Source organism: Anastrepha obliqua, chromosome 1 (assembly GCF_027943255.1).
Source record: "Anastrepha obliqua isolate idAnaObli1 chromosome 1, idAnaObli1_1.0, whole genome shotgun sequence".
In the NCBI taxonomy this organism is placed as follows: domain Eukaryota; kingdom Metazoa; phylum Arthropoda; class Insecta; order Diptera; family Tephritidae; genus Anastrepha; species Anastrepha obliqua.
The window spans coordinates 112,952,667-112,971,210 of record NC_072892.1 but is presented as its reverse complement, the minus strand read 5'-3'; the positions used below and the strand labels follow the sequence as shown (position 1 = coordinate 112,971,210).

At 40.1% G+C, this 18,544-nt stretch overlaps 1 protein-coding gene across 5 annotated transcripts in view; it reads right to left on the bottom strand.

The window, feature by feature from the left end:
• Positions 1 to 18,544, bottom strand: part of LOC129235652 (F-actin-monooxygenase Mical) — a 184,653-nt gene that overhangs the window by 18,069 nt on the left and 148,040 nt on the right. For 3 of the 5 annotated variants that reach the window (XM_054869601.1, XM_054869606.1, XM_054869603.1), the window contains 3 exons: positions 15,333 to 15,491; positions 10,680 to 15,263; positions 7,864 to 7,896 (listed from right to left, as the gene is read on the bottom strand). In XM_054869601.1, the coding sequence (XP_054725576.1) occupies positions 7,864 to 7,896; positions 10,680 to 15,263; positions 15,333 to 15,491 (4,776 nt within the window). The remainder of the gene's footprint in view (positions 1 to 7,863; positions 7,897 to 10,679; positions 15,264 to 15,332; positions 15,492 to 18,544) is intronic. The other 2 variants (XM_054869602.1, XM_054869604.1) reach the window with 1 other exon arrangement.

Here is an 18,544-nt window from a genome sequence, read left to right as displayed (position 1 = left end):
AAGTTAAGGATTTTGTTGCATTTCGATGCGAACACCGACAATTAAAACATTTCGAATAAAGTAATGCATTTAAAATACAATATGAGCGCATTTCTTTTTTAAAAACGAAGTCATTAGGCACAAATAAGCGTATAATGCGATAAATGCTCTGGATGTAAATTTACGTACTATAATTTAAATACATATTATTATATACAGTGAGTGTCATCTAGCTATTTTTGCAATGTTTACTTTTACGATAATCTATTATAAATAAATATAGGGTTTTCTAATAGGTACGGGTCGATGTTGAAAGACTGTGTTATGCTGTTCTGGCGACGTCTTTAACACGTTGAATGCCACGCCGATTTTACATGGTTTGCCCGTGGCGTCAACATGAATTTGTTAGTATGAAAACATTTTATGTGCACATGAAATTTATACACACATTTCTCATATTTAAATAAAATATTTTTGTATGTTATTATATCAATTAAACTATTGCAATAACTTAAGGGGCCACCGGTGACCCCCACGGCGCTACAAAAAAACTTAGTACCGGTCACCGGTGCCCCCATGGTGTTAAAACCAACATATTCGGATATGAGCTGCTATTCGTTTTCGCATGAAATCGAAAAAGATTTTATATGTGCGGCATTTTATTGCTCAGTTTTCGTTTTCGAACATTGATTTGCACCGACTTGGCATGTGCCCAAAATTAGGCAGCAGTTAAGCGAAATTAGTAAAAAAAAAAAATGTAGAATACACCAGAAATGTAATGCTTCCTTATGGTATGTCGCTGCAGTTTGAAAAGTGCTATTATTTTATATATATACATATGTTGTACTTTGTATTCAAAAATTTTAAGCATAGTACTTTAGTAAATACGAGGGGTGCCTTTTATATGTCGGGATTTGGCAACCCTGGTGTTGCAATCTGGCAACTGACAGCTGTATCGCAAAGTTTGACATTTTTTAGCTTTTACGTACTCAGAACGTTTTGAAATACCAGCGCTATTTGTGTTGTTTACAGTAACTCAAAAGATTCATCTCGGTCCAAAAATGGAATTAATACGTAAACATTTTCATGCGATTATTTTTTACAACTTTCGACGTGGATTAACTCAGCAACATTGCATGGATGAACTTAATTCATTTTTTGGCGATGAAGCTCCATCAAGGACCAGTGTTTATCGATGGTATGGTGAACTCAATCGTGGTCATAGTTCACTCCAAGACGAATTTCGTGAAGGTCGTCCAAAATCAGTTGTTGTTCCGAAAACCATTGATGCTGTGCGCGAACTGATATTGCAAGATCGTCATGTGACCTATCGTGAGATTGAGACAATCTTAGGCATTAGTGGGACCAGCATACATTTGACTGTCAAAAAAATTTGTTCGCGTTGGATCCCACACAATTTGTCAATCGCTCAAAAAAAGGCTCGTGTCGATTGGTCGAAGGAAATGCTCAAAAAATACGATCAAAAATACAGGTGATGAATCATGGATTTACACGTATGAGCCCGAAAGTAAACAGCAGTCGACTGTATGGGTGTTTCAAGATGAGCCAAATCCAACAAAAGTTGTTCGCGCACGAAGCACTTTCAAGCAAATGGTCGCCTGTTTTTTCGGAAAAACTGGACATGTCGCAACCTTACCACTAGAACAACGTAGAACAGTAAATTCTGAGTGGTACACAACCATTTGTTTGCCAGTTGTCTTCCAAGAAATTAGGAAAACCAATCGCCAAAGACGGATCACTCTTCACCAGGACAATGCGAGCTCTCACACATCGGCTCAAACAACTGCATTTTTGAGCACCCAAAACATCGAATTAATGGGTAATTCGCCGTATAGTCCTGACTTGGCACCGAATGACTTCTTTTTATTCGCGTACGTAAAAAACAAACTGAGAGGTCAACGTTTTTCGACACGTGAAGAAGCGGTTGCGGCATTCAGAATGCATGTTTTGGAGGTACCTCATTCAGAGTGGCAAAAGTGCTTCGACAATTGGTTCAAACGCATGCAAAAGTGTATAGATCTTCATGGAGAATATTTTGAAAAACAATAAAGTGATTTTCGATGATTAAAATTTGTTTTTGTTCTCTAATCCCGACATATAAAAGGCACCCCTCGTATAAACAAAAATAAAATAAATACTTGGCTCTTACACCTCTTTTGGGTGTTTGGCCGAGCTTCTCTTCTTACTTGTGATGTGCGTCTTGGTGTTGTTTCACAGTTTTAAGCCGATTCCGAATGTCAAATGGTTTTTTTATGAGTAGCTTTTTCATGGCGGAAATACATTCGAAGGCATGCCTTTACCAAGGGGCGACCGCTATTCGAAAAAAACTTTTTTCTATTACTTTGGTGATTCATGTAGATTCGAACTTACGCACTTCCGAATGGTAGTCATGCCCCAGCTCACTCGGCTACGGCGGCCACCTATCATCATCGAATACTTATTTGAAAAATGCAGCATTATTCGACAAATCGACGTGTGTAAATATGTATGTATACTTCTGTACGATTTTTAGTGGCACTCACTGTTTATTAAAGTTTGATTATGATTATGATGACTGTTACATAAGCAGACATGCCAAAAACAATTTCAACAAATATACAGTTAAATGTATGTATGCATGCATGTACTTGAGAAAAAAGCAATTGCCCAAGTTTGATATGCAAGTATCATTAAAAAAGGTACATCCTACATAAATGCTGCTATAATTTTGAAATGGACCCTCTGCCTAGGCCGAGAATCGTATCAAAAACTTTTTTACAGATATGCTAGTTTTCGAGAATGTTTTTTAAAACAGTTGGGGGTAAATTTGAATTAATTTATTTTTCTATCGATTCAGCAGTTTAGCAGTTTCATGGTGTTCAGCTCGCGGAGAGTAAAGCGCGGTTGTAGAGAGAGAAGTAGATACTGTGAATACGTTTTATTTGGTTTTGAATAGGCATGCGGTGTACTTTATTAAAAGATGTAAGCTCAATTGCTCAAGTACTTTTGTACGAGAGTGATGCAGTTTGATAAGCACATGGAACTGCTAGTTTTTCAATAAATCTCTTATTCAATTCATTCATGCAACAACAACTTGAGGGGGCGAGGCTAGCGTACTCGTATAAGTAGGCTAGGTTACGGTTGTTGCCACTCTCCTTGAGGGTGTAGCGAGATACACATAGGCTTGAAGACCATTGTGATACCACATTTTAAGTCTGCCAGACAGTCAAGAGAGAGAGAGTGGCCTGTGATGAAAACAACTAATATACAAACGTTATTCCTTGACCGATTGAGAGCATCCTTGAACGCCTGACGTTCCATTCTGATCAAATTATTTTTGTAGCGGTATAACTACAACATACTATTCACTCACTTCGCGTTGGCTGAAGTGTCAAAAATGATATCGGCCAGATGTCCCTCGAGACAATAGTTCAAGTTGATTGTTTCATCAAAATTTTCAACCACTTTTTCGCAAAATGGCGGGCCTACTTAATTAATCACGTCACAGTTTTTGAGTTCTAAGGCTGTACTCGTTTCGATTACCTCCGTATAGACTCTATATTTAAATTAGCTCCCCAAAAAAAACTCCAGTGGTGTTAAATCGCATGATATTCATATCAATAATAGGTCAAATTCAGTTGTTAACATCTCTCAATAGCGTAATCCATTGACCGTAACCGCATTCCCATTCGAATTTTCGAAAATTGTGCTGGATTATTTGACCAAACACAAGTATGATAAATACCATCGTGCAGCACCGTATTCACCTGACAGGGCGCCATGCGACTTCTTTTTGATTCCCAAGTTGAAGTTACCACTTCGTAAAAGGAGATTTCAGTCGATAGAGGAGAGCAAAGTGAATGCGACGAAGGAGCTGAAGGCCATCCAGGTCTACCAGGGGTGCATGGAGGACCGGATCATATTTTGGAGGAGATAAAATAAATTTGTCTGGAATTTAACTCTGTTTTGTTTTATTTAGACATTCCCGGTACTTTCTGATCATAGGTACATGGCAAAATATCAAATGTCAAGACAGTCATTACACTAGGCTTTGCCCTCATTAAAAACAAAGTTCCTTTTGAAAAACTCTTATTTAGCGCTGGCCTGTTTTTCATTTATTTCCAAACTTTGCAAAACTTTTTGAATGTAATGAAAAGTTTTCCACCAAAACTTAAAGATTGTTTTCTCCGTAATAGCATGTGATGATTAACGATAGAACGGTCGTGGCAGAATGGTTCGGCAGAGGCCCTCCGCAAGGCCCTCCGCAAGGCGGTGTTCTCTCGCCACTACTCTGGATTGCCGTATTTAACGACCTGCTGGAAGAGCTGGAGAGGAGGAGTTGCAAAGTGATTGCCTACGCGGATGACGTGGTACTTATTGTTAGAGGGAACTTTTTAGATACTCTGAATTGATGATAAAATACCTAGAGTGTTTCTCCCCTCAATAGCGAGCGCTCCGTTGGGGCTCTCTGACAAGGTGAAGTACCTGGGACTTATCCTTGATAGAAGTCTTACGTGGAAGCCAAACATTGAGCAGAGAATTAGGAAGGCAACAGTCACCTTATATGGTTGCATGGGCGCTATCGGCAAAAGATGGGGGCGCTATCGCCTAAAGTCACTTTTTGGCTTTATAACACGATTATAAAACCAATCTTGCTGTACGGAGTCCTTGTCTGATGGAACTCGCTAGAAAGGATGGTATCAGTTAAGAAGCTGGAGAGGCAACGAAGGTCTGCCCTCATTGGACTCAGTGGGGCGCTCCGTACCACTCCTACTCTAGCGCTTAATGCTATGCTGAATGTGGCACCCGTGGACATTGTAGGAAAAACTACCGCTGCACGCGCCGCAATCAGACTAAGGTGTTCGGGATATAAGCATGACTTAAGTTACGGGCACTCTAGCATTATTAAAAATTTTGAGCTCGTCCCCATGGTGCTGGATCACTGTACACCCACGCAAGGTCCGAGCGGACCTTTTTCCACTCATATTCCCTTCAGGTTTCTGGACCACTGTATTGTTTTCCAAGCGAAGGCATCCGCAATTAAGTAAGCAGTGGATTGGATTGCTTACCTCGGTAATTACCGTTAAAGAAGTAAATATTTACACTGATAGCCAAGCAGCAATTAGGGCCTTGGGCTAGTTGTTTGTGCGTTCGAGATTGGTCGGGGAATGTCTGGCATCTCTCTCGATTGCATCCGAATGTTTCAACATCAGTATTATTTGGGTTCCCGGTTACAGCGGCATAGAGGAAAATTGCTGGGCTGATGAGCTGGCTAAACAGGGAACTTTGGAGATGGTTTCGTCGCGAAATGAGAGAATTGGGGTTCCCTTGAGAACCTGTAGTCTTCTCCTGGAATGATGGGCCTCGAGTCCACTCAACGAGCGCTGGGCTAGTGCGCAAACGTGCAAGGTCGCGAGATCCTTCTGGCCACGGGTAGACCGGGAACGCTCGAGGGAACTCCTAAGGATCCCAGCTCTCGAATTTAGTGGGTATCCTTACCGGACATGGTCCGTTAGGTGTTCATGCGTTGATACTTGGGATTGCCTCAAGTCCGTTCTGCAGAAGCTGTATTGAGGACGAGATGGAATCCTCTCAACATCTTTTTCTCCACTGCCCTGCTCTCGTCTGGCAAAGATTTAGATATCTGGGCTCTCATTTTTTCGCTACGCCTGCGGATATAGGAGGTCTAAATATCACAAATCTGGTGAAGTTCATCAGTAGCTTGAAGCGGCTAATTACGAACGTAAATCAGCCACCGTCGGCGTCGTCGTAAATGCTTGGTCTCTAATCCCAAAGCTCCTTCTTCCTTCCCTTCTCCTTTCTCCTCTCCCCTGTATGGCATCACAACGGACGAATTTTTTGAATATTTGTCCAAGTATGCCCTAAACTAGGGCTTCCATTTAATCTAACTTACCCATAATACCATGAAACTATTAAGCCGATCAGATAACCATGTAATTTACATGCATTTTTCGAATTATTTTAAATTAAATTTTATATAAAGTATGAGAACTTTTTGTATTTTGCAAACATTTATTTTTTACGAAAATGTATCCATAAACTCTTCACGCTACGGTTTTCGAAATAAGGAAGCAAAACCCCATTTCCCTACGCGATAAATCGTTCTAGAAAAATGGTAGTGGAATGTTAGAGCGGCGCTGGAATGATTGCGTTGTTCTTGATGGAAATTACTAATTTTGAACAAAAAAAAACAAGTTTTCTTTGTTAAGACCTGGACTTTTTAGCCTATGTGTTATGTGTTGATTTTTGCTTTCAATTCAATTCGATTAAAAATATATATATAAGTACTTATATACTGCTAAGTGTGACGAATGATTGTGAAAACTTATAGTGGGGCTACAGTCGGTACAAAATTGATGATTTCGATGGTGAAAATAAAGAGTATCCTGGCCGGATGAAAAAGTTGAGGAAACTACTGAATGAAGATTCACATCAGATGAAATAATAACTTGCAGATTCATTTACTTATATATTTATATTATTTATTTATTAGAAATATAAGCAGATTCATTAAACGTAACCCAGTAATATAAATATTTCCCATAGTTTGAAAGAAAACCTTGGTAATGATGGAAAAACAAAGAAATTTCTTGACGCTCTTTCACGTCCATAGAGACGCTCAAATGGCAAAATCCTCGTATATATCGAATTCGTTTGGGCGGAGTGTTAAAAGGAAAACGAGTAAAGTCACAGCAAAGTGATTTTCCAGCAATATAACGCTCGTTCATATGCTTCTCAGGTCGTTTAAGCAACATTGAAATAGAAAGTCTCATTGCTCAGATATTGATTATTCTCTGCTGAGGACAAACATTTAGTTTTTGGTTGTGACTTCCCTTTTATTTGTGGTGTGCGCTTGTATTCAGCTGCGAATGAAGGGATCTACAATTTTATGTCGCTTTTGCAGATGGTTTTTATGGTTTCAGGGCAGAAAGCAACTTACTATTGCCGAGCGATCATTTGATATTTAAAGTCTACAGGGAACCCAACCCAAGTGAAGCCCATTCGGCGGCTATTTAATCTACTGTAAGCTACTGGAATAATCGGAAAATTTGTGACTACTGAAGTGCTATATTTAAACTCAATACTTTTCTATAATACATATTTATAAACTTATTAACCTGAAAAAAAGCCTCTAGTGCCAACTTAACAGAGAAGAGAGAAGTTTAATAAATTCAATAATGCTGTTGCATTTCAATAAAATTTAATTGCTAGGGTAAAGAAGTGTCGACAACTTTTTTATTAAATACGATTCAAAAAGTACTAAAATAATAAGTAACTAAAGGTGGCTCAAAATTAATCACCCTAATGGAAGAATTATAACTTTTGCAAATGGCGGGGTTTTTCAATCATATTTGACACTTGTGAACTAAAGAGTTGCATTATAAAAAGACGAGCAATGTAGCGCGTAAAGGTCAATATAAAGATTTCCATCACCCAAAATCATGTCTACTTTATTTAGTAAAAAAATGATTTAAAAACAAAATGGATGATTAATTTTGCGCTACCTTGTATAAAACATCATGTTTCAAAATCTCAAATCTATAATGGGAATTAATCTAATAAAAATAGCTCAAGTGAAAACATAGCGACTAATACTAATACTACTCAGTGTTTATTAATTAAATTCTAAGCATGAATGAGTTAAATATGAAAGAATTAATAATTCCATCTTTATACTCTTTTCTACAATAAGTGGCGATATGGAGTGATCCTTTTTTTATAACATTTTCACTTAAGGTAGCAAGAGCTCAAAATTCTCAAGTTAGTTTTCGAAACAAAGCGTTTAGGCCAGCCAAAAATATAAAAGAAAGTGATAAAGCGAAGCAACGAGAAAAAATTTAGTAAAATGAAGGCTAAGCTTACACCAAACCCGATAGTCCTGACATCGAAGCATGACTGGAAAAACGAAATTCTTAGGTTAAACTACTATTATGACAATAAATGTATGTATGTAAGATACCAAAAATATGTAAAGTAAAATACGAAGAATAGAAAATATGGCATGGCGTTAAGAGGTAGTGGATATAAACATTTACATATGTGTGTAGGTGTATTAAGCTGAAGATAAGAATGCGCCTCCTTGTACAAGAAGCGCGCGAAAAAATTAAATCTGTCATTGATCGAAGTAGGAATAAAGCAAACAGACATCTTTATATAATTTTACTTTCTATTTATGAGTATAACACTCTAGGGAGGCTAAAAAGACATATAAACACCTCGAGACATGTGAACTTAATTTTGGGTCGTAGAGTACGCAACTGTGATGCGTTTTGCTGGGTCATGTTATTTTCTCAAAATACTTCGATTTTATGTTTGGAATGAATTGGAATGCAATTTATCGATAAATTTTTAATTGAAAAAGGTCGCAGTTGTTGGCAATCAATTGTAACCCAAAAATAAAAAAGGAAGATAGAATGATTTTCCAACATATATAATTTGCGCTTACACCCTATTTTGGGTGTTTGCCGAGCTCCTCTTTGTATTTGTGGCGTGCGTTTTGATGTTGTTTCACAAATATTTCCAATGTAGCCAATGCAAAATGTTGTATTAATTCGAAAACAGAAATACAAAGTATGAAAAAATTAAAGTTTTTACAAATAGATCAAAAAATGTATACAATTGGACGACCTTCTTTCAGTTTTGTCTTTGCGATTTTTTTCATTCACAGCGATAACCGACAAGATATATTACTATTTCAAATCCAAATATTTTGTCAAAATGACATGATCCAGGAAATCGCCACACAAATCCGTAATCTACAACCCAAATTAAATTAATATGTTTCGGCGGTTTTCGCGTCATTTCAGAACTAGATATTCTACGTAAAAGAAATAAATAAATAATTGACGCATACACTTCCGTTAGGTGTTTGGCCGAGCTTCTCTTCCTATTTGTGGCGTGCTCTACAAATGGAGGGATTTACAGGGTTGCAGATATTCGACGGATCCGATCGCCTTGGTCGGTTTTGATTTGGCCTCTTTGGAAAGAGCATCACCAGTCGAAAACCTTTCGTACAAACGTTTAATGGTGTTCTTAGAAGGCGCACTTTTCATATTATTTAATTTTTTATACGCACGTTGAGTTTTCACAATTTACTTCTTTTGTTGAATGTAAATTTCAACAATTTGGGAGCGCTCGCGTAGCGTGTACTGTTCCATGGTAGACATCTGCTTGGACTGACGCTTTCAACGCGGTATGCCATTAAGCGATCGGACGTCTCTGTCAAAAGATACGGGGTTGCCAGATGGGTCCGTCGAATATTGGCAACCCTGTACAGTTTTAAGCCGACTCCGAACGGCATATGGCTTTTGCTTTTTCATGGCAGATATACATCGGAGGCTTGTCATTTCCTACTGAAGGGCGACAGCTATTGGAAAAAACTGTTCCTATTAATTTGCTGTTTCATACACGGAGATTGAAATCTACATACTCCAGAATGAGAGTCACGCACCAACTCATTCGGCTACGGCGACAGCCGCACAGACTAATTAATTTTTCTCTTCTATTGAAACATTAAGTAATTAAATGGACGTGATGTTGTTGTTGTTGTTGTTGTTGTTGTAGCAGCATAAACATCCCCCATACTTACATACGGTGAATGCTGCTGGAGTGACAGTCCTTGGCCGGATATAAATCCGGGTCGTTTCGGTAACGTAGAACCGACTGGTTTTTATTTGTCGAGAGAAAAGTCTGGCCTAACGAGCCAAAATATCAACTGCTGGCAGGAGTTGCTCTTCACTCGACCGCAACTCTCTAGCCTCCAGTTTTAAGCTGGATAAAGCTGCGTCGAGGTCAATCCTATTTGTAGAGCGACAAAATTTAGGCCTGTTATAACTGAGTATTGATTTAGAGTCTCTATAGTCTTTTTAAGAATTTGGCATGCTGTAAAATGTGACGAATCTGGCGGCGCATTCAATTAGTTGAGAAAGGGCTTCAATCTTCCATTGAGTACCGTTGGTAAGCGATTCTGAGAAGCACTAACGCCCGGTGATTAGCAACAACTGCAGAGACCACATGGATTCTAATTATTGGGGATGCATTCATTAGACCAGGTAGTAGTAGTAGTAGCTGGCATATGCTAAGTTACCTTAAGTTACCTATTCTTCGCCGCGAAAAAATTACTTCAGCGTAATGCACATACAACAATAAATTTACTTTCACCCACATGCCTATTTACAAATACACTATCAAATATTTAGTTAAGTAAATTAATTAATATTTCGTACATATATATGTACAATACCAAGCCTTTAGATAAACAATCCTAATTCAATGAGGACACAATACGACAAACTATTGCGACATTAAATGAAGACGGTAAAATTTTTCCATTAAAGATTTTTTAAGTTTTAAAAATAATTCGTACCAGCTAATTCACCCTAGTATTTAAAACAAAACATTTTCCAGACTTTTTTCTTTCCAATAACTCATTGTTTTACTTTTAAACGATTTAGTTTTTATCGAATTAGGATTGTTTAACATAAACGCATGTAGGCCTGCAATAATTTTATTTATTTGACATCACACACACAAATGAATATCAGTCCAGCACCAAGCATGCTAACCAAATCCAACAGACAACATCAGTTAGCTGCCAGTATGCGCACACATACAAGCACAAGCACGCATCAGACAACACTACAAGAGGCTCAAGAGCAGAGAGTAAACTGTGTACTAACCTTGGATTTCTCCTTAGTTTTCGGAGATATACGGAAGCGACTAAATACACCCATATCAGCGCCACCCGAAGCTGCTGTGCTATTGTTGCCACTAGTTCCCGGACGTTCTGACTGAGCAGAGCCAAGTACACTAGTTGCGCTACCACCACCATTGTTGCCACCAGTGTCCTTCTTCTCCTTATGAAAGAAGCTGGACAATGATTGTATTAGGCTTTTACGACGTTCCGGATCTTTCTGTCTACGACTAGATTTGCCTTTTGCCGCTTTATTGCTAGCGCTGGCGCTGCCACTGCTGGATGGTATGGATGTTGAAGAGAGCAGTAAATTGGGGTCGGATGTGAAGTCGGCAGTCACACCCGTCGCTGACTTAGTGTTAGAATTTACATCGGTACACAGTTCAGTCGGTTTGCTTGCCATGTATACTAAATCGTTGACACTCTTCGATGCGCTTAGTCGGCGATCGCGTAAGTTCTGCTCCATTTCTTTTGGCGATTTACTCGGCGGTTGAGACTGCAAAGGCGTAGTAACGCTATTTTTCGCATCTATATGTTCGAGATGCAGTCGTTGGCGAAGTAATTGCATTTTCTCCTCTGGACTAAGACCGAGCTCAGTGTTCGATTTGAGACGTGCACGTGCACGTGCTTCGGAGCGTAAATTTTCTGTCGATACCGAAAATGAGCTGTCAACACTTTGTGTGGCTATCACAGGTTTTTGAGTGCGATTGTGACGCCCCGGTGCTATTGGTGCTGCAAATTTATACACATTTTCATCCTTCAGTGTTGACTTGTTTGATTGGGTGGGTAGCACATATGAAAACGAAGGAGTCTTAGTCAGTTTATACCTTTCGAAGGCGTCCAACTGTTCAGCGTCCAAGTGTTCGCTAAATGGTCGTTGCTGATAGGCAATAATGCGCGTCGGGGAATTGCCTGTCATACCGTAAGCAGATACATATGTCGAAGACTTTTGCAGCGGGATGCTTTCTCTTAAATTCACAGTAGCTACACTCTCTTCTGTGGCATTTACTGTAGTCGGCGTTGCTGCTGTAGATTCGTGATAGTGTGCACGGCTGGTACAATTGGTATCACTGGTCGTTGTTGCCGCCGCCAGTTTCGGTGTAGGACTTAGACTAGAACCGCTTGCGTAACCACTTGTAAGCATCGTGCGCTGACGACTGCGGTGCAAACGCTTTTCGGCATTCAATTGCTTCTTCGATTGTAGTTTGTCCATGACCAAGTCATGTATCAGGTCCTTCTGTTTGGTGCGCTCCTTAGTGATCTCTTCTAGTTTGCGGGTTAATGTAGGAATTTCAGGTACCTTGTGGATTTGTGCAGCCGCTGTGGAAGGACTGGCAGTTGCAGTTGTGGTTACAGTTGCATTTGCAGTTGTGTTCTCCGATTCGGTGAGTTGCAGCTTGGATGGTGTTGGTTCTATCACAGTTTGTACATTGCCGACAGGCATTTCACCCTTGGAGCTCTTTCGCTTTTGTTTGCGTACATCTGAATCACGACCAGTGCTGATTTGTGTAATCTTCTGTTGTAACGCACGTACGCACTCCTCATACGATAGTTCATTTGAGGGTTTGCGCGGTGCCGCCTTGGGCGCAGTTGCTGATGTTGGTGCTGCGGTTCCTACCGCTGAAGTGTTGGTACCCAACAATAGTGACGGAGCAGGAATTTCTTGTGACAAGCAATTCGGAGGTGTGGCTTTGCTCGATGAGGCAGTAGAAGTACTCGCTGTAGTGCACGTTGACTGCGAGGTTTTTGGATTCTTATCAGAGCTGCTGGGCGTAGAACCAGCCGTCAATATAGCAATTTTGCTTCCAATATAAGAACTGTTGTGCACATCTAGCGCCTTTGGTGATGAAGAATCCAGCGGACTGGTGACAACGGTCAGTGCTTCACTCTCTTCTGTTGTAGTTTTAGCCGTGTTGGCATTCGAAAGCTGAATTTGTGAATTTGGTGTTGCTGAAAAGAGGCTATCGTCCTCTAAATCGTTCAAGGTGCTTGAATCGGTGAGCGATTGAGTCATAAGTGATGGCGGACCAGTAGCTTGCGATTTTTCCGACAATGAAGCGACTAAATTTGGATCCTCGTTCACAGGAGTCTTAAGCAGATCATGGTCGTGGTTGCTACTTTGCAAGACACATGCACCCTGTTCAATGTAATCTATACCAAGTTTCTCATCGCGTTTGGTCGCCAAAGGCTTTTGGCTACTATTTGTGTAGATGGATGGATTCGTTTTGTGCGTGGGTATTGGCTTTGGCGTCGTCGCTTCAATAAACTCCATGTATCCACAGTTATGCAACAGCGCTGCATTGGTAGCAGAATACGCTTCCGCACATGAGCCCTCCGATCCGGTATCCATGAATTCGATATCATCAATGTCAATCGACTTCAGTATGCCCTCGAATTCAGCAACTGGCGCTGTTTTAGTTATCTCTCCGAGCATTTCAATTGTGCTGGGCAATTTCGAAGCAACTGACATCCGCTTTTTCTCCTTTTTATTGCGTTTAATAGTACCCTTGTTAGAGTTTAGCACGAATTCCATATCGACAAAATTCTCGGAAATGCAATCGTCTGCCGTCCAATCGGACAGCTCCGTTTCGGTCAGAACTTGGCCAGTGCCAGTGAGTTCGGTTTCTGAATCGGAACCACGTGACATCAAATCACCCGTGGGTGTTATATCACTATCCACTAGCGGCGATGTTGGTGTGCGAGGCAAAATAGCAATCGCTTTAGCGGCAGTTGGTGTTGTGGGTGTGTTTGGTGATATTTGAGCGCTATTCAAATTTAATGTAATTGGCTTAACAGCTTTTGTATGCTCCACAATTTGGTCGACAATTAGAGGCAGATTTTTAAGGCTTTCTACTTTATTATCATTTTTGGTATCGAATTTGAGGTTGACTGTTTTCATGTTTGGCGGTCCACGCTCAGGAATCGGCGGTCCACGCTCAGGTAATGGCGGTATTAATTCCTCTACCTCCGTCGTCTGCTCGGATTCTTCGTCTACATCAAGCCTATTTTTATTGGTCTCGATCACTGTGCATTCAACTGGCTCTGGTGTGGCCGTAACTGGCTCCATATCAGCTTCGTTCTCATCCTCAATCTCCGTTGTCTTAACTGTAGGCGTTTCTGGCACAAGTACACCTTCAGGTATTTCCATGTATTTCAAATCATCTGGATCGCCAATATATTTGCCATCAATTATCATTAGACTATCGATTTGCATAAGCGTTCCCGAGGTGTCATGTATTTCTACGCGTGGCACTTGATGACCAATTGCCATGCCACCGGTTTGCGTATCCGGACTAGTCGTTGATTCCAGTATATAGTGTTGTATATCTTCAATGCTTGATGAGCTTGATGTGCAACTAGAACCCGTTGTTGATGACATAGTGTTTGTCTTACGTGTACTCCACGGTATATTCGGCACTTGTATTTGCAATGTATCATTCTCGAATTGTTCTTCCAATTTTTCGGGTGAATCCATTTTCTCCTCATCGCAAGAGTGACTTAAGAGGTGTTGTTGATCTTCTGTTTGGTGCAATGTTGACACCTTACGGTCCGGTTTGACTTCCTGACCAATATGCCCCAATATATCAGGTATACTCTCCTTTACATCCTTCGAAACATCCGGCTTCAACTCTTCTATAATAGTTTTATCGCTTTTCACTGGTGATTCGCAGGTAAGATCTATAATCTTATTACTATCGGCAGTGAGTAGTGCATCATTGTTTTCAGGCGAGTTAAATTTCATCTCATCATTATCAACTCTTATATTCTGGATGAAATCGATATTCGATTCCGATGTTCTCGTTGGTGTGTCTACATTGGTTAAATCTATGATTGGCACAGGCTTTTCTTTATCCGGCGAAACTAAATCTATTGTGCCCATTATTGTGTGATTGTTAGTTGGCGTTGAAGGCGATTTTTTGTTTGCGGCTTCAAGTACAACTGCGTTAACAGTTTCTGAATATTCCATGCCTTTATTAAGCTCATTTTTGCTATTTACAAAAACGTTCTCCTTCTCATTGTCTGTCGAGGCAGTGGATGAAGCTTTCTGTATGGTAATCTCAACCTTTAGATCGTTCAATATATTTGTGGTAGCTGAGCGCATCAAATCGTTGTTTGCGTTTTCGCCCAATTTCGTACGGTCCAAAAAAGTCTTCATGCTAGGAGAGATGCCGCTACCAGGATTCAGCAACTTCTGACATTCGGATATATTCGATTGGAAACTGCGTATGCGAGAGTCGAGTACAGAAGTAGAACCGGATTTTTGGATCTTATTGCCGTTGCCCTGTTCACCAAGTAGATAACGTTTTTTAAGTTCTAAACTTTTCTTCGAAGCGATACCCTCGGTACTGGCCGTTTTATTCAGAAGATAATCGCCTGGACGCGGATTTTGTAAGGGCGCGCGGGTTTTCGTTAAGAGTGTGGGATCAACTTGAACAAGAGGCTTGAATTGGGGTTGTGGTGGATTTACTTGATACTTCTGCAGATAACTGCCTCTTAAATTGTGCGTATTATTGGTAGATGGTACGTGGTGTCGTTGGCCGGCGGTCGATGCAATAACGGTAGATTTTACCTGTAATGCATATTAGTTAAGACATATTTGTAGTTTTATCGTTGTATGTGAAAATGGCGTGCAACTTACTTGAACTTTCGTTGGCTTCCTAAGGTGAGTGTCGTCAATGAAAATCTTTGGGGTATCACGAGTTAATTCATCATGGTCGAATTCCGAATCAGTAGATATTTCCGTGGCGGAATTGAGCTCAACCTCCTCGGGAGAAGAAGACTCTGATTCGCTTTGAACCTGCAAAATATAATGGTGTTTTAATGCTTTTTGAATTATATATTACTATTAAAATTGGTTTCGAACTGATGGAAGAAACAAAATTCAACAAATATAAAAATAAATATTGTAGATATTTTGTACTAAAAAAACGGTCATAACAAAACAAAGCAGTAAGTACAAGGCGCATTAATTAATAGTTGGCATTTCCCTTGTGGTATTTTTATTTGCAATTAAGTTGATTTTAGTTCGGATGGTGTGGTGAGTTTGAAGCAAATGGATTCGGCATGCAAAACGAACGAATCGTTGATGATTTTTAATTTCTTTACACAACAATCTGCAATAAGGTACGATCCAAAAAGGCACAGCACAAATGAACACAAGTATTATGCTTGAGGAGTTTTTCAGTTAAATATACGAATATGTAAATACTTTTAATTTATTGATTACAAACTGTTATTAGCATGAAACGCAGCAAGCGCACGAAAAGTAACGTTGACAGCAAGTTTAAGGTCATAGGTCAGTAAACATTTCACGATTTGTTGTACATCGTTTCGCGTTAATACGAGCGATATTCGATTGAGCGTCTCTCGTATAGCGAGCGAACAAAGGCAGTTATTTAAAGGCAGTTAATATTTGTATGTGTAACACACGCTTGAACGCCGAAGCGGATTTGCTTGGGAGGGTTAAGTATTAGTTCTTTTTTACCTTCAAAGATCGTACCCGTTGAGCATTATGACTCAATCAATTCTCTCTTTAGCGCTTTATAATTTTTTAGCTTTCTCAATTCCTTTTCGTCTTAAAATTTGAAATGTGGGAGAGAATTTTGTTGTTTTGTTGTTGCATTCAAGGATGTTTTTTATTAAAAAATTTTTTTGTTTGTTTTTTAGGCACACCGAGCGTAAACAAGCTGGCGGGCGGATAGGCAGACGTTTTTTGGTTGAGTGGCTGTTGGTTGCTTGGTACGTTGGTTGGTCGTTGGGAGGTCGTACGTACGGGCATGTAGACAGATGTTTTGGTTGTTTATTTTTGTTTATGTTTTTTATGTTTTTCAATTAAAATAGCTAATGTTTTAATGTTTTGGTGCGTTTTTTATTTCTAATTGTTGATATTTGTGGGTAGTATTTTCGTGTAGAATTAAATATGGCGTTGGTTTCACACCATTCGTTTTTTTTTTTTTTGTTTTTTTGATGTTTATAATATAATTTCTTTTTTAATTTTCTTATTAGTATAAATGTATATTTTTAATTTTTTTTTCTCAATTGATATATGTATGTAGACTATATAAAGTATAGGTGTGTATACGGAGTTAATTTCTTTTGAGGTTTTCCGCTTTCCTTTTGTTTTTGTACGTTTTAAGCATCATGTTAATATCTCCAAAATCTACTGTTAAATGGAAATTTAGTGCATTTCACAAAATAAAACGAATGCATATGTATTTCTTTTAAGTTATCACGCACGATTCTTTGGAGTGTTCCCGCTCGCGATGGCGCGAAGGACTACGTTTGGTGTAGTCGTTGAAATGCATGCTGCGTCCAATGGAACTGCCATAACCCAGACTGCCACTGCTTAGATATGGGTTATAGTCCAATGAAGAAGTACTTGTAGGCAAAGTTGCGGTGCCATACAGGCGTCTATTGCTCAGTCCGTAGTCTGTATTATAGGTAGGTGTGTAATTGTAATGACTAATCGGCCGTTCGCGTCCTAGCGCTCGCGATGTTGGAAAACGTGTCAGCTGTTTGGCTCTATAACCACTTGGCCGATAACAATCTAGCTCATCCTCTGCCGCCTCGAGTGCCTCACGTTCCAGACGCTCTGTTCTGACTGTATTACGCAAATAGGGATTTCGTTCGGCGGCACGTTCATTGATGAACTCACTTTTACGATTATGCAAGCGTTTGCTACGGTCTAGCAACATGCGCGTGCTGGCATCTATCGATTGCTCAGAGGTTTGGCCAGCTGGTATGTGTCGCATCGGACGCTTTGGTGCTTCACTGGTCGATGTATGCGATATGGAGTTTTCGGCACTCGAACGAGATGAAGGTACACCAAGATTCAACGAGTGTTCGGAATCGTACAGCGGGTTGGTGTTTGGGGAATCATTGCGTAAATCTGAGATCGACCTTGAAGTGGACTTATAATCATTATGCTCGTCGGCTGTTAGTCTATGTCGGCGACTCGATTGGGGTGAGTGTGATTGTAATTTTCTAAATTTCTTTCTATTCCTTGAGATTTCTCTGAGCGAGTCCTGATCGTCAGAGTGTTGTCCATCCGCTTCATCAAATATCGTGTTCCCATCAGGCCATTTGCGATTGCGAAACACCTCGGGTACCGGTGGTTTTGGTGCTGTGTCCGTGCATTTGATCTCAATTACTGTATCGGGTGATTCGCTCGTATCAATTTCTGGTGAAAGCTCTGGCTTAGGCCACGGCCGGTTTTGAAATACTTCGGCTATGGGTTCTGAAATATCTGGCACAATTATGGGCTGTGGGTTTGTAGGAATTTTTAGCTTTTGTGGTAACGGCGCTTCTCTCGCCTCCCCGTTACTCATGAGCTCGATAAGTGCAAATGAGCTACAACGAGAACTGAGCGAGGGCAGATCTTCAGATTCTGATGGAATTGAAAGCTTCTTGAAGTTTGGCGGTGTGCCCTCTCTTTGTGTGCTAATGCTATCTTGTGTGCCGCGGCGCGAGCTACGCGGCGTTGGTAACGGAGTATTGCCTTTGGAGTTATTCCTACTGCTGACTTTGATTTCGTTCGTTTTCTTTTCTTTCTGTATAGTTTTATTTTCTTTTTCTTTTTTCGTTAACTCTTGGTAATCTTTGTCACGCTGTATCAAGGCCTGACGTCTTTCCATTTCGAAATCTTCAATTATACGACGTTCTTCGGAATCGCTGCTGTTGGAAGAAAGATTATTGAGCATTTTTATCGAACTTGTTGGCGAAACGTCTTTAATTCTAGCATCTTCGACACCACGACGTTCGGCATGCACAAATTTCCGACGTGGCATAGGACTTCCCAGTATTTTGGTCATATCCCATTCCAAAGATCGCTCTTTACTTCTCCCTTTACTG